The sequence below is a fragment of the Synchiropus splendidus genome, chromosome 1, assembly GCF_027744825.2.
Source record: "Synchiropus splendidus isolate RoL2022-P1 chromosome 1, RoL_Sspl_1.0, whole genome shotgun sequence".
NCBI classification, from domain to species: domain Eukaryota; kingdom Metazoa; phylum Chordata; class Actinopteri; order Syngnathiformes; family Callionymidae; genus Synchiropus; species Synchiropus splendidus.
In genome coordinates, this window is record NC_071334.1 from 27,553,355 (window position 1) to 27,568,380 (window position 15,026).

General features: G+C 41.1%; 1 protein-coding gene across 1 annotated transcript; it reads left to right on the forward strand.

Moving 5' to 3' along the window:
- The first annotated feature begins 1,357 nt into the window (after nucleotides 1–1,357).
- Nucleotides 1,358–3,928, forward strand: LOC128752429 (clarin-3). The gene is made up of 3 exons (XM_053853631.1): nucleotides 1,358–1,589; nucleotides 2,227–2,412; nucleotides 3,651–3,928. The coding sequence occupies exons 1-3, from the start codon at nucleotides 1,358–1,360 to the stop codon at nucleotides 3,926–3,928; spliced, it is 696 nt and encodes a 231-aa protein (XP_053709606.1).
- Nucleotides 3,929–15,026: the final 11,098 nt, after the last annotated feature.

Here is a 15,026-nt window from a genome sequence, read left to right on the forward strand (position 1 = left end):
TAAGAAATAAATTGACATGCTAGTTATACAAATGCTATATCATAAATGTACAAAGTGATAGAGCTTGAAATGCCCATTAAGTCATTCATAATTGTTATTTTATTCTCCACTGCACAATACTGTACAGCGTGTTTGATCGTAATGTGCTTGATGTAGTATTTCAAACCCCAAGTTGGAGATAAATAACATGACGTTCGGTTACTTTAAGCAGGTTCTTTTAGACGTCTGTGTGAGCGTGTTTCCACACTGTCTACTGATGAGGAAGGTTGTCATACTACAGGTGGGCCACTGTTGGTAATCCTGGTTTCATTGATGCAACAGTGGCAGGCGTGTAAAGCCGGGCAGATACTGCATCACCTTGCATGACTCCTTAGACTCCCAGTTATTGCCACATCACTGTTCCCACTGTTTATTATTTACTGTTTATTGAAGTTTGTACCCCTAGAACATCACTTTTGATTTGGAAGTTTAGAGCCTCAACTGCTGTTGTCTGCATGTTATGATGCCACTCCCTTTGGCACGGTCATATCTCCCACAGTGACATAATGAGATGGCAACTCATCTTTGAGCAATTTATCCTGAGGAGGTTAATGTTTAATCTGGTTTATGTGGCATCAATCTGTAATTTCCACCCATGGACTTCAAATTCCCACTTGACAGCAAGAGACTGCAGGTAAACAACAGGCTTCATGACTGCTGGTTTAGGTTGAACAGAAACTGGTGCTTCGTCAGTGGCCTGAAACACCTGAAAAAGTTCAAAACGTCATTTCAAAAAGGCAGGCGAAAGTCGCGATGTTTTGAGGAAAGGTAACTCAATGACATAATTATACAATAATAAAACGATATGTGTACTCATAGTAAAAGAAATCAACTAAAAAGTTAAATAACTAAAATAAAACAGTATAGTACTTAAATGATTAATACATAAACACGATGAATGTCATTATTATCATTGTTATTATTAATATTATAGCACAGCATACGCAAGTCAGCAGTTCACACAAATGTCCAAAACTTATAAACTAATCATACAATAAAAGGGAAGACTTCAAAATGACCTTAAAACGGCATTATTTTTTTAAAGTTGTGATGGTAATATTATAATCTCATGATGAATAGAGCCACTTCACTTGACCAGGTATGACGCCTTCACCGTGAAACAGCGCTGTTGCCATGACAATCAATTCTTATCTGAGTCCCTCACTAACCAAAGGTCGTGGTCATAATCAGGTTTTATGAGCACCAGCAGCTCAGACTTCGTTCTTCTCACCAGCCATAAACATCAAGCCAACCTGCGCGTCACACGGTCCGACTCGGAGTCTGGGATTTAGCTCCGAACTCCTGGAACGTCACGAAAATGCCGTCCACCAAGAAGACCCTGCATTACATCGCCAGCGCTCTGATTTCCTCCATCTCAGTTGGAATTTTGGGGTTCGCAATGTCAACACAGTGGGTTGAAATCGGACTACAGTGTGATAGAGAAGGAAGTGGCCTCTTCAATGGGTCTGCTGTGGTGAATTTGGATATATTTAACGGAAAGCTGGAGAGAACCATGTGCCCCTCTTTTGATCCTCCATTGAATTTCAAAGGTACATTACCAAGATAACAACGTCGCTATTGGCTACGGTATAACATCAATGAAGCATGAAGCTTCTCTGGATTCTTGTGTACTGTTTTTTTTTTAAGCCAATATAAGATTTATAACTCAAATGAAATCTTGCCTATATCAGTCAGTCAGAGTTGATGTTGTAGCTAGTAGTCATAATAACAGATAAGATGAAATGTAGCTGGCTAGAAATCCGCCACATATCCCGTGCGTTTATACTTACGTTCTACCATTTGAGCTAGGTCGCCCTACGAGATGGTTGAAACCAGAAATCAATATTTATTTGGATCCATGTTGTGTCCATTGTATCTGTTCAGTAGTTTTACTTTGTTCAACATTGTGTAGTTAGCAGTATTGTGATCATAAAAACATGTTTTTATGACGCTGCTTGAGGAGACCCAGCACAGGACGAGGCAAGCTAGCAAGCTAGATATGGTTGCGCGTCTCTCTAGCTTTGAAAAAGACTTTTGTCTTTGGATAATGTGTGACAGAAATGACACTGGTGGTGCTGGGTTTAAAACACTCACCTGCTATTGTTAACATCTATATATTGAATGACCATGATTTATGCCATAAAACGATTCCTTCATCTGACTGACTTCACACGTTTCTCTGAGCAGTTTTCGACAAACTGACAGAGCTCCAAACGTCGCCGGCCGTGCTGCACACTATGGTCGCCTGCTTCTTGTGCCTGTGCCTGCTGTTTTCAGCCGGCAGCATCCTCATCGCCCTCTACAACAGTGTCAGTAACCCTTACGAGACCTACATGGGACCCATAGGGATCTACTCCTGCAGCTCCATCAGTGGTAAGTCTCCTACATAACTGTCTCAAGAATAAGTCCAGCACACATTAAAATTGTGTGGGCTTCGTTCTCTCGGTCGCTTCTGATTCACTTAGCTGCAAACCTGTTTGAATCACACTTTTCAGAGACACAGGTTGGAAATGCCATCATTCCAGGAGACATTGATAACATTGAAATGACCTGATAGTATAGAATTATAGAATTAGCAGCTGTTTACAGGACACAGCACATGTTTACATTCCACAGTAAACATACAGTATTTTTCTTTCAAGTATTTTTTTTTTCAAGTCTCATGATCTGCGTGTTTTTTTTTCAACTTTTACTCCTACATTTACCACCAACTTTTGGCACTCCCATCATTATATGGTTTTTATCTGCACGTCTTCCCCACATAGATAATACTTAACATTAAAGATGCATTTTTTTCTTTAAAAATTGTATTTCCTTAGTATTGGTATATTCAAAATCCTGAAAGAAAGAAAAAACCTCTATTCGATCACATTGCACTTGATGAACAAGATACTTTTCGCTTTTATAGGAAACATTTATTGTGGTTGTCGTTTTATGTTATATTTATTGATAATTATATGAGATATGTGCGTGCATTTGTTTTATATTACATTTCATTCTTATCCATCGGGTTAATTGTTGATGACCACACAGTTTTATTATTATTTTCAATTTATATTTTAAGGCTGGGAGATAATATTGCGGATCAATATCCTTCCATTTTATGGTAAGATGTCTGATGTTGGAGCACTTACTTTCACAAATCCATTTGCAAGTATTTATTCGTGCTGTTAATTCCATCAGTTGAAGAAATGTCCTGTCCTGCTTCTAAATGATTCCATCACCTGGTGGGGAAGTTTTTATACAAGAGTGAATGAAGTTTTGTCAGTCTTTTGGTTTGGAAAGAGCTGAGCCAAGAGGCTTATCGTTACAGGGCTGGAGTAAGAGAAGAAGTATCAAGGCAGGATACCACCTGCCTTTGTGGAGTGGCCAGCGAATACTCCACTGTAAGCAGTCTGGAGAGAGTTCTTCTCCTCTCTTGCTTGCATATTCCCTCAGATGAGAGAAGCATAGAGAGCAACCTCACTAACAAGCTTATCATTTCTGTGGATATGATGGCAGATATTCAAAGTCCGTCTCTTCCCTTATAATGTGGAGAATGCTTGAACCATTACTACTCAAAGCAGAAGACCATCTTTATATAAAAAACTGTTTCCGCTCTTCTCCTGCAGCCTGTTTGTCGGTGTTGGTCCTCATCATCTTTGTGATCAACGTCCATGTGACCAGTCTGGCGAAGGATCTAGTCAGGAGCAACTCTGATGGTATTCCAGTGGAACTTCAGACCGAATCTTTGAAAGTGCAGGTGGGATACTTCCTGCTCATCCCTTACACGGTTCTGTGCCTCCTGGCCATCGCCCTGGTTTACATGTACAATCACGCCGCCTACACGCACCGACGAGAGCAGCAGAAACCCACCCAGGACGCGCCCAAGGAAATCATGATGTACTAGCGGAGCAAAGGACACTGCTGGAAAATTGCACATCCAACTAACTTATTATCATTTCTCAATCTCAGCATGATTTATATGCAGTGTATGTTTGGTGGTAGATTCACGAGTCAGATCAGCTGCCATTCCTGTGTTAACTTATAGAATAAATGAAAGACTTATTTTCAGTTGCCCAAATGTGTCACTTGAAAGCATGTTGGATGAACCACAGAACAACATACTGTATTAGTCTTAACATTATCGCACAAGTTAAGATTTATTAAATAGTTCACTTCAACCTGATTCCAGCCAAGTGAAATAGACATCACCAAAATGTCATATGCGGATTATGTTTAATAACACTGAGGGGGGAAAGTATGACTCCTTGTGGGAGTATTCAGGCCTCAACACAACACTGTCATTCGCAAATAAAAAAAAACATTAAGTCTGAAAATGCAGCTGTTGTTGTTTATACATTTTACCAATGAATATTTCATGCTGCTGACACGCCATGCTGAACACTGAGTGAACAGTGGAAACATAGGCATGAATGTGTTTGTTCTCTGCTGCCCTCCACTGTCTTCAAAATGAATTACAACTCATATTAAAAAGTCCAAGAACACACGTTTGGCATCCACTTATCATTGTTAACATCGTTGTCTTTTTATTTTTTTAGATTGTTGTAAGATTCTGATATTCTATATATAATATGTATATCAAAACAATGGTCTTTGTACCTTTCCTCTGCGTCAGGATGCCAGTGTCGGCCTCATTTCTGAATAAAACACTTCTATTTGTGAGCTGTTTGTTTATGTTTTTGTTGTTTCACTGGAGCAAGAAAACAGAAGTAAAGTGCACCCATGTCCCGTCGGCAACCCATCGTGCTGCAGTGAAACTCAGATTTCGGTTGTTTAAGAACATGAGGACGAACCTGGCTGGGAGTCAGCGTCTCATGTCACAGTCTCCGACACTTGTTCACAGCTGTGATTCACCTGATTGTGTTGACACCAGAGCGGCGCTCCGAGTGTCCTATTACCGTTTCCCGTGTCCCATCACTCAGGGCCCGAGTCTGTTTGGACATGCCCTCTTCTGCACCTTTCAGACCTGAAACGCCTGCTAACTGCCTTCAAAAGAACCTCTGTTCCTCAAAGTCTCACACTTCAAGGGGCCTGTGGAAGGATGCAGCCATTTGTGCTCCGCTTGTCGCCGTGGATGTGTATTAAATTTCGGAGAATGCACAGCATTCTCCATCAATCAGACACTGGAAAGCGGCATGTCATCAGCGGAAATGTCGACTCCTTTCATGAAGAACTATGTATCCTGGTTTGGGATATGAATGTATAAATTTGATGGGACTTTTTGGATTCGTTTTTATTAAATAAGTACAGACAAAAATAGTCACGTTGATCCAACTGAGATGAGTCGCACATGAAGTGTCTTTAGCAGGGAACATTTTTCATTCCAGGTGCACCACATTATGTCATAACCTAAACATCCCTGACGCAAGTGGTGGAGTGAGGCTGTGGTGATGCACGGAAATTCTAAAACTTATGAATAGAAGCACACGAAATGTAGTTCTTTACACTGTATTAACATGTGATTAATTACAATAAATTACAAATATAAATAAATAAATATAAAAACTTGTTTTTTAAATTGAGCGCCACCTCAACCACTATTTCACAGGAAACTGCATGAAACTCAAGTCATTCAACCAAAAATGGTGACGTGTGTAGTGTGTGTGCCAAACAAAAGTGGCTTCCTGCTGCGAGGAAGTGGCTCCTCTGAGAGTTGAAAATGGATCAACAACCTCAGTCCAAGCTTGATGTGTTTGTCATCGACTCATTCTCTCTCTCACAACACAGAATTGACAGGTGAAGGGAGCAAGGATGGCTCAGCCGTTTCTCAGCTCTTAGTTATCAGTTACTAATAGAATCCATTGCTCGCTGCTTCAAAAAAAAAAAAAAAAAAAGCAATGTATGAACCAAAAGAGCATGTCCAACCATTGGGCCAAGGCCCATGAATGCAGGTTTTTTGTTTTACACCTCTCAGCCACGAGAGTTTTAATACACTGATGGTGGCAGTAGTGTGTCATTGCATTTGTGATAGTTACCAACTATGAAGAAGAAAAAAGAAAAAAATGATAAAGAAAGAGATTGCGCCCCAACAGTAAAAACTGGTCATGAAAGCACCTTGAATCAGTTTTTAAAATTCAAATTAATTAGAAAATTGTATGTCGATACTTTCATTTAGTTTATTTATGAGAAAGAAAATATTTTATGAAATGTAGATGTTGTTGTATTATATTTACTTTTATTATATTTACTATTCAGTTTTTCCAATTTTCTCAACAGTTCTCATCAAGTGTATTTTATTTCTTCTTTTTTTTATGAATATTACTTGCACCTGGTTCTACTGCTGGTTGGACTGTTCAATGACAAATATCTTGGCACTGATCACATGGTTTCATGTCATTTCACTAGGTTTTGGCTGGTTTAAACGTGCGAAACGTGTGGTCATTGAACACAAGTGAAATCAGTGAACAGTGAAATCAGTAATTCTGAAATCAGAAATCAGTAAAGAAAACGGTGGGCCCCGAGATCAAAAAGGTTAAAGAACCCCAGTTCTATAAGACGCTTCACCTTACTAGTCAGCCTTAAGGTGCTTTAGAAATCTCAGTATTTTAATAAAAAGGCCAGTGTTATAGTACCTACAGCCTCCAACATCACAGATTCAACCATGACAACATCACACAGGACCATACAACAATATCCTGCGTGTAGTCCTTTCAGGTATTTGGTGAATAAATTTGCACTTTTACTTATTAGAAGTTGACGCAAATATGTGTTTATTATATTGTACCTAACCACCAGAGTGTCGCTGAAATAGCATTATGGTCATCACCATGGTAACCTCATTTAAGTGACCTCTTCTTATTGGCTAAAGGTAAAAGCGTAATTCAGGAGCGCAGCAATGTGTCTCCAAGGACATTTCAAGTGGCACAATCATTTTAAAGCTATTTATTGTAAGGCTTTATGATTTCCAGTTAAGAAAGCAGCATAATTCTGTTGCAGCAACGTGAGCTTCAACATGCTGCAGATACCGTCCCAGCAAGCAACATTATCACATCGTCTGCAAAAGGAATAATGTTTGTGATGTTCAGACGTCACCTGAGAACAAAAGCAACCAAAATATTCTGTTTCCACCCAAACTAAATCAAATGCAAGCGACTTCTGACAGGTTTGAATTCAGTACCCAGCTCGGCTGGGATTAGCTGCGGAGGCAGGCCGTGTTCTCCGGAGGAGGTCGTGTCAAATCCTGCATCAGTGCGACATCACCTGCTGGGACACTGACAAACGGCCTCGAATCCCTCATAGCTCGCCCTCATTCCCAACTGCTTACTGATGGCACAGAAATATACAGCGCAGTATTTTAGCAAGCCTGAGCTGACAGGAAGCCGCAGGAGAACCGGGAATACACTGAGGAGAATCCTGTAATCCTTTCTTCTCGCCTTCAAACAGCTGCCAGAGAAGAAGTTCCACTGATCCTCTGGTGTGGTCACTCAGCTGTGAAAGTGCTGAATTGCTATTGAGAGAGAGATTCCTCTCAGTGTTTGCTGTGCAAACATCGATTCAATCCAATCAGAGATGATCAGTAATCTTTTCCTCTCCACCTCTGAGTCTCCCCTCACCAGTGTGGCTGAAACCCCGGGATTATGTACCAGCTCTTAATCCCTGACCACTCTTTCTATGTGATAGGATTAAAAAGGCAAACTTTTGTACCTGTGAAATCTGATCCCACCTGCTCCTGCACTACAGAGGGCCATGCAACACACACCTCCAGCTGCGGGGCAGGGGGCGTGCATCCACAGAGGGGGTGTTTGCTCTGGCTCTGCATTCACCAGTTCAAATTCACACGGAAAAATGAGAAGCTTTGGTCCGCGAATAATGTGGGGGGGGGGCATGAAAGCACCTCAGAAATGACTTCCCACATCAGTAGTGCTCACATAGTGGAAAAACCCCATGCATTGCTGTGCATGCTGATGTATGGGACGACTGAAAATCTATTTAATAATGTGATGGGTTTTTTTTGTGTGGTTTTGAACACATTCTGATACCGACATTGTTGACACTGCAGCTGCCAATAATATATTTTTATTTTAATATGAAAAAAATCCCACAAATTTTTATAATGTTTGAGACTGTGTCGAATTTTGAGGGTGGTTAAAAACTTTTCACTTGATCATTCAACACTGCGAAAGATGTACACAGTAAAACCTTCTTCTTGATTTTGACTACAGTGGTGCCTCGCTTTTCGAACGTCTAGGAATCTAACAAATCGGAATTCTAACAAAAATTTCAAGATTTTTTGCTTCGGATTTTGAGCGAAAATCCAGAACTCGAACGCCCCCGAAAAAAGCCGGAAAAAACATAACGTCCGCGGACCGATCAGACCCACAACGCGCTTTGTTATTGTGTATAACGCAGCCTCTGTATGCAGACTTGTCCCGTTAGCTACATTTGCTGACTGTTTTTTCTTCATATTGAGGTGTAAAACCTTTCCTGTCTCCACACTGGACCGTGGTAGAGTGTCACAGGGGAGGTGCTCGCTCTCCACACCTCCGAGGCTGGAGCGCTCACTCCAGGGTTTGATGTCCTGTTGTGGGCTGGAGCTGGGACAGGGATGAGGCGAGTCTGGGACAGAGCGTTACTTGGTTTATGACTTTGTCACAGCCAAACTGCACAGAAGCGCACATTCAGAGCTGGACACGCACCGGGCACCTCTTCACTTCTGGAGAGACGTCACTCACTCGGCAACCCCTCCCACATGCAGCGGCCACACACATAGAGGAACAGCGCACCTGCAGCAGACACTCTACATTCACTCCTACAAAAGACTATTTTAAGGCTTGGAACACATTATTTCTTTTTCCATTCATTGTAATGGGAAAAATCGATTCAGATTTGGAACAAACCGCTTCTCTAACGGCCTTCTGGGACGGATTGTGGTCGGGAACCGAGGAACCACTGTACATGGAGTTCAACTCCAATGTACTGTAATGGTCGTAAAACCCATATTTTACACTGCATTTTTTGAACACGCAGCATCATTTTTCTCATACAAATAAAAATGCATTTCATCATTATATCAGTATTTTTTTTATTTGTATTTTCAGTCAGTGCAAGCATAGTACACTTCCACAATTATGCTTCTCCAATAGTGGTAAGGCAAATCTCACAACACCTATACAATATATTTTTGGGCCACTTGTGGCTTTTGTTAATTATCACAGGGCTACTGAATATTTTATTATTATTTAAAATGTTATTAACTTTTGAGGTACTACTAAAGACACATATGTACTGATGCCAAATGGTTATTGAATAGTAAAATTAAATAAAGACTTTTGCCTTTCTTAAAGAAATGTGACTTTCCAAATATTCTAATGTAATATCCACATATATTACATATCACAATGCAAACCATACATACATAGATACATACATACACCCTGGACATGTGCCAGTCGATCGCAGGGCATGTCCTTGGGTTGTGGAAGGAAACCGGAGTAGCTGGAGAAAACCTACGCAGGCACAAGGAGAGCATGCAAACTCATGCATAGCTCCACCATGTTGCACACAATAAACATTATTTAATAGATAAATAGTATATTAATACATTATTTAAATATTTATTTTTCCTTTTAGAACCTACTGAGAACCATGGTCTCTGACTTATAATAAGTTCTAAATATAACAGCTTTTTATTTGGCCTGACAAATTCACATTGAGGTATTGTATTGTACTGTCCTTCACATTGTGCAGTATTTTAAGAGGTCATTTATATTGAGTCAACTTGATATCACCATCGTGTTTTGACACTGGGCAGACGAGGCCCCGCACAACACGCATGAGGCAACATTGGAAAAAGCAGTTTCTCCCCTCCTCTCCATTATCATTCATCTTAATTTGTCACTGAAGGCTGAAGGTGAAGACGAAGGAAAGGCCATGAGGAGGAGGGCTGGGAGGTAATTGCACCCCTGCTGCTCCATTATGGTGTCATTCCTCTGTTAACGGAAGATAAGATCTTCTCCAAACCACCTGAAGCTAATTCTCCACTTTACCTGGCTGCAAGGAGAAAGACAGAAGAAGACAGAGGGCCTGAGTCGCACAAACCTGGTGGGGAAAAACCAGGGCGATCCATCTCATCGCAATCACACGCACCAATCTGGTTTGGAAAAAATCCTACATCCGACGCCACGTGACTGTTTAAAGCTGCAGTGATGGATGTGGGGAGGACGGAACACTTTCCCTGCCCCGGGATGTTTGACACCACACTTGATTCATAGGTCTCTGACAGGTGTGACGGGCCGAAGCTGCGACTCCAAGAGACACAGCTAGACCTCCTGACATGGTTCAGTTGGTTCGGATTCAGACCAGGAAACCGACTTTCAGCACCAACATTGGTCTGCCATTGATTATCAATTACATTGTCAATTTTGAATGTCAAACACCTGTGGATTACATTTGACGTACATTTTACCATGCAACACAATTGATCAGATTTCCTCCCCCCCGCACACGTGGCTTCCAACACTGTGTTGTCCTAAACCATTATTTCCAACATTCCCTCACTCACCACCTGAGCCGATATGGGAAGAATTTCTGAACTACGGACGAAATAAAAAGTCTCTTATTTCCACTATTTATAACAAACTTCTTTTAGCTGTCAGTAACCCAGAGGTCAAAGCCAAAGCAGCCTGGGAAAAGGAGCTATCTATGAAGTTTGAGGACAATTGAAATATTGAAATTCACACCAGTTCCACTTGTGCACGCCTATCACTCACAAAGTTCAAAGTTCTGCATGTTCTGCTATTCAAAGACCCACCTTTCCCAAATCCACCCTGATCTCTCAGACCGCTGTGGCAGATGCCACGCCTCTCCCTGTGATTTACCTCACATGTTTTTTCTATACTGGAATCATATTTTTCTTATTTTTATATTCTCCCCCCAGTAAAAATGTATCATCAAATAGCCATATTGGGGCTCCCTGAGAGCTACAAGAAATACACCAGTAATCAGCTGGATGTTACTGTTCATGCACTTCTGTCATGTACAGAAAGCACAATCCAGCTCACAGTGGCTAACAGACACTGTTTTTCTTGAAACGTGAGAAAATCCAAGTGAGCGGAAACTCTGAGGAGTTCATTTCTAAGTGGCAACCCTTTCTGTCCATCGCCTGGTCCTTAATTTTATTTCATCTCAATTTTATTCTTCCTCTCTTTCATTATTCTTATTTATTTTTCATTTTCTTCTGCTCTCCTTCTTGCTCTTCCTTTTTCCAAATGTTTTTTTGGGAAAAAACAGAACATTATATTGTACTGTGATATGTTTTTCAATGTCATTTCCATCAATAAAAGTATATATGAAAAAAGGCTGCCTATGTTTTTTTATGTTAAAAGAAGAAGAAGGCAAGGCAACATCCAGTATAGTCAGGTAAAAGCAAGGCCAACATGGATATAAACATGGTGCAAGATAGTTGCATGTCCACCTTCCTTTTCTTATCATGATGCTCCGATCTGAAGTCAATCCTTGAGAAAGTTCCCGGTTCAGAAACTTCATGAACAAGCGGTTACACGAGCGACAAACACTGTGACATCACAATGGGATTGACAGCTGTTATTCTGCTTCTAGCACGGCTATAAACCCTCCCACCTCAGATCAAGTTCAGGTGAGTCATCTGCACTGGCTCAGCGTAGAGCAATTTAACGTATATATTTTATACAGCGGCGGCTGGTCAGTAGAGGGCGCCACCCCACCTGTATGAGTGTATGATGAAGACATTAGAGAATGAATAAATAAATATGTTTAGAAGCCACGATGATATTCTGAACCATGTGTTTATACATTTAGAGGAGCATGCTACATATTATACAATCAGTTATATAAGTTATATTATACACAATAAGTTGTGTGACGGATTTCCGCCTCAGGGCCCAGAAATCTTTGCCATTGACTGTTGACTACACTGCTTGTACAATTGCTGCTCCACTAGGGCGATGTTGGGGCTCACTCATCCTGCACCCAGAACTGAGTAGGGTTCATATATCAACTTTCTGCCATCTCTTTCTTTTAGCTATTTTGGAACAAAAAAATAAAATAAAATATTTTTATTTCTAACTTAACTTCAGTGTCTGACTGCTTTCATTTGAATGTGACCATTGCTCAAAATACTTTTATTTAACATGTATTTATTGCGGGATATTTTAGGGCTCCAAACAGTATAACTTCAGATTCAGAGTAATATGAAGCTATCTAAGAATGAATGAGTGCTTTTTAAGCCGTGTTTTGTATTAAATTATATATATTGAGACGTTTTGAAACTGAAACTGGCTCTGAATTTTTTCACCAGCCACCACTGATATTATATTAAAGAAGGATTTGCTGTCTAGGATTGTGGTAACTCGGGAACAATTTGGATCATGGTTTAATAAGAGATTGGTTGTTGAAATACATATAAGGTAAGGGGCATTTAAGTCGAGTCAGTTAGAAAAAATCTGCAGGGTCAGAAAGTGCTTAGAAAGATGTAGTTAGGAAAATGGTTTGCGAGAAGGTACAGTGCAGGAAGTGAGCAGAATGTCAGGTTTAACTAGGCTCAGGGGTTGTTTGAACATTTTAATAAGGTTAAGTCAATTTAAACATGGTGAGGATCAATGGAATGGGATTTTTTAGGAACGCAGAGCAGCGTGGGCAGACATAGTGTGTGTCACATGACTGGACAGGTGCAGCAAAGCTGAGTTAAAATAGGCTTTTGACATGAAGGCAGAGGGAAAAGCTGGTTGTCAAATGAAGGTGCATTTATGTTTTATTAATGCGTCCCCGTGTGAATCGCCTGTCATGAAACATGACGTCTCATAAAAGCTCTGCGTGTCATCGTCTCCTGTCAAGACTCGGAACATCTGAGCGTCTTTTCATGCAGCCAGAGTGGCTTGTTGGGTGTCAGAGAGTGTATCAAGTGCCCCCCATTGAGCCTCATGAATGGATTAAAGGATTTGCACAGCTCTGTCATAACGCTGTCGATCACTGTCACACTTCAAATTTACTACGAAGGGGAAGAAGACCCTGAGGGCCAGTTGTAATAAAGACATGAGCTTCAACAACAACACGTCCAGTAACGGGAGTTCAAAAGCACACGAGCTCAACATCTCACTTCACGACTGTCCACCTTTTCTGGAAAGTCGGTGCAATTCAATACTTCTGCGCCTCTTCATTCATCACCACGTCTCGTGTCGCTTCAGCCTTAAAAGCCGTACTCGCCTCTCCACGTCTGATAAAACAGAGCTTCTTTGAGCCTGGCTGAATTTGATATCTGTTCTGCTGGAACCGGCGATGGAAACAATGTGTTCGCCCCACAGGAGGCGATGTTCACTGTCATTCAGCGAAGACGTGGAGACAAGGAGTCTGACTGCTGCAGGGATCAGCGGCTCTTTCAGGCCTGTTTGCATGTCTATGAGACAATTTGTCAGAAGGCAACACCGCTGACCCTGGAACAGCCTGAGCCAGATGCCTGTCCATTCACACCAGTGATGATCACCCTATTGAGCTCTCTAGCAAATTAGTCTGTTTTTATTATTATTATTATTATGTCGCATTATTATATATAATAATATATAATTATTATATCCTCTATATAATTTTTTATCATGTTATTATTATTATATTATTTTTATTGTTATTATATCCTCGCTATTATTTATATTGTGTTATTATTGTAATTATTATTATTATTATTATTATTACATGGTTCGTGTTTGCAGCATGTTTTAACTAATAGATTGAAATGGACTTTAAATAAAATATTTATTTTTATCTTAGATATTCCATTAAGTCCAGGTAATGTTTTTTATAAAATATGTATCATCATGTTACAAATTCAACTAACTTGTGATACACTTTAAGTCTTAAATAGAATATGTTAAATAAAAAATATGTGATGCGTACTACAAAATGAAATTGGCCATGCTGAAAAACGTGAAATACAAATAGAGATAAGACTCCCAGACCTGTCCTCACCCACTGGTTTGGTGTCAATGATGGGAGGAAGAAGATAGAGGCATGAAGGAGGGACGGGGGGGTGGATGGACGTCGGGGGAGGCAGGGTGGATGAGGGGATCACCTTGCCAAATCCGCTGTGACTCTTTGGCTCTGTGCACTAAGTGAAGTGTCCGGAGCCAACACGTAGCGGGGTGAAGGTCTCCCTGGGGCGACACTCAGGCCTCGCCTCCATTGTCATCTGTCCGTCTCTCAGCCTCTTCATCCAGCTATCCGCCTGGAGCTAGCTCACTTCCTCTCTCTGCATTCTTCCTCCCTCCATTACCCCCAGGAGGAGCAGGGGAAGTCGTGCCGAAGGGGACTCCCAGGCAGGGTATCCATGTCGGCCCCGAGATGTTAGCCTCATTAGACCATTAATCAAGCACGACCAGCCATAAAGCTGTAGACAACAATGGAAACAGAGTGAGGAGCGAGGGCCATCACTCAGTTCAGCACCGAAGTTTTCATTTGTCTAAAATGTTTGTCAACAACGCTTGTGTGGAAAGCACAGAAGCTGCCAAGGAATGTCAAAGCGGATCATGTTTCAAAGTCGCTGAAACTTTACTTTTATTCAGTGAGTCAAAAGCAATTGGAAGTTACAGAAAACATAAATTTAAAAAAATCACACAGGAGTGAATGCGGCACTCCAGTCTGATCAGATTGGGGTTTTACCAATGAGAATATGGCTACATTAAGATGAGGTACATTCCAGAGGGAGACAGACAACGTCATCTCTCAGTCTGGTCCTGGGTTTGCTGGTCTCCTCAGGACACTAGCTACAGTTAGTATAAACTAGCTGTGACTATGTACATTGAGTTCGGATGTTATTTGCAGAGTGTGTGTAAACTTGTCGAAGGACATTCACCGTCAACTGTGAATGTCTGCGAAGGCAGCAGATTGAGCGGAAAGACAAATATGCCATCATCTTCACACAGGCCGTCTCAGTGAGTGCACCCGTGTCAGAGTGATGTATGGACTCGGTAACACAAGCTCCCAAAAGTCATAGGGGGAAACCTGTCGCACTGCCAGCC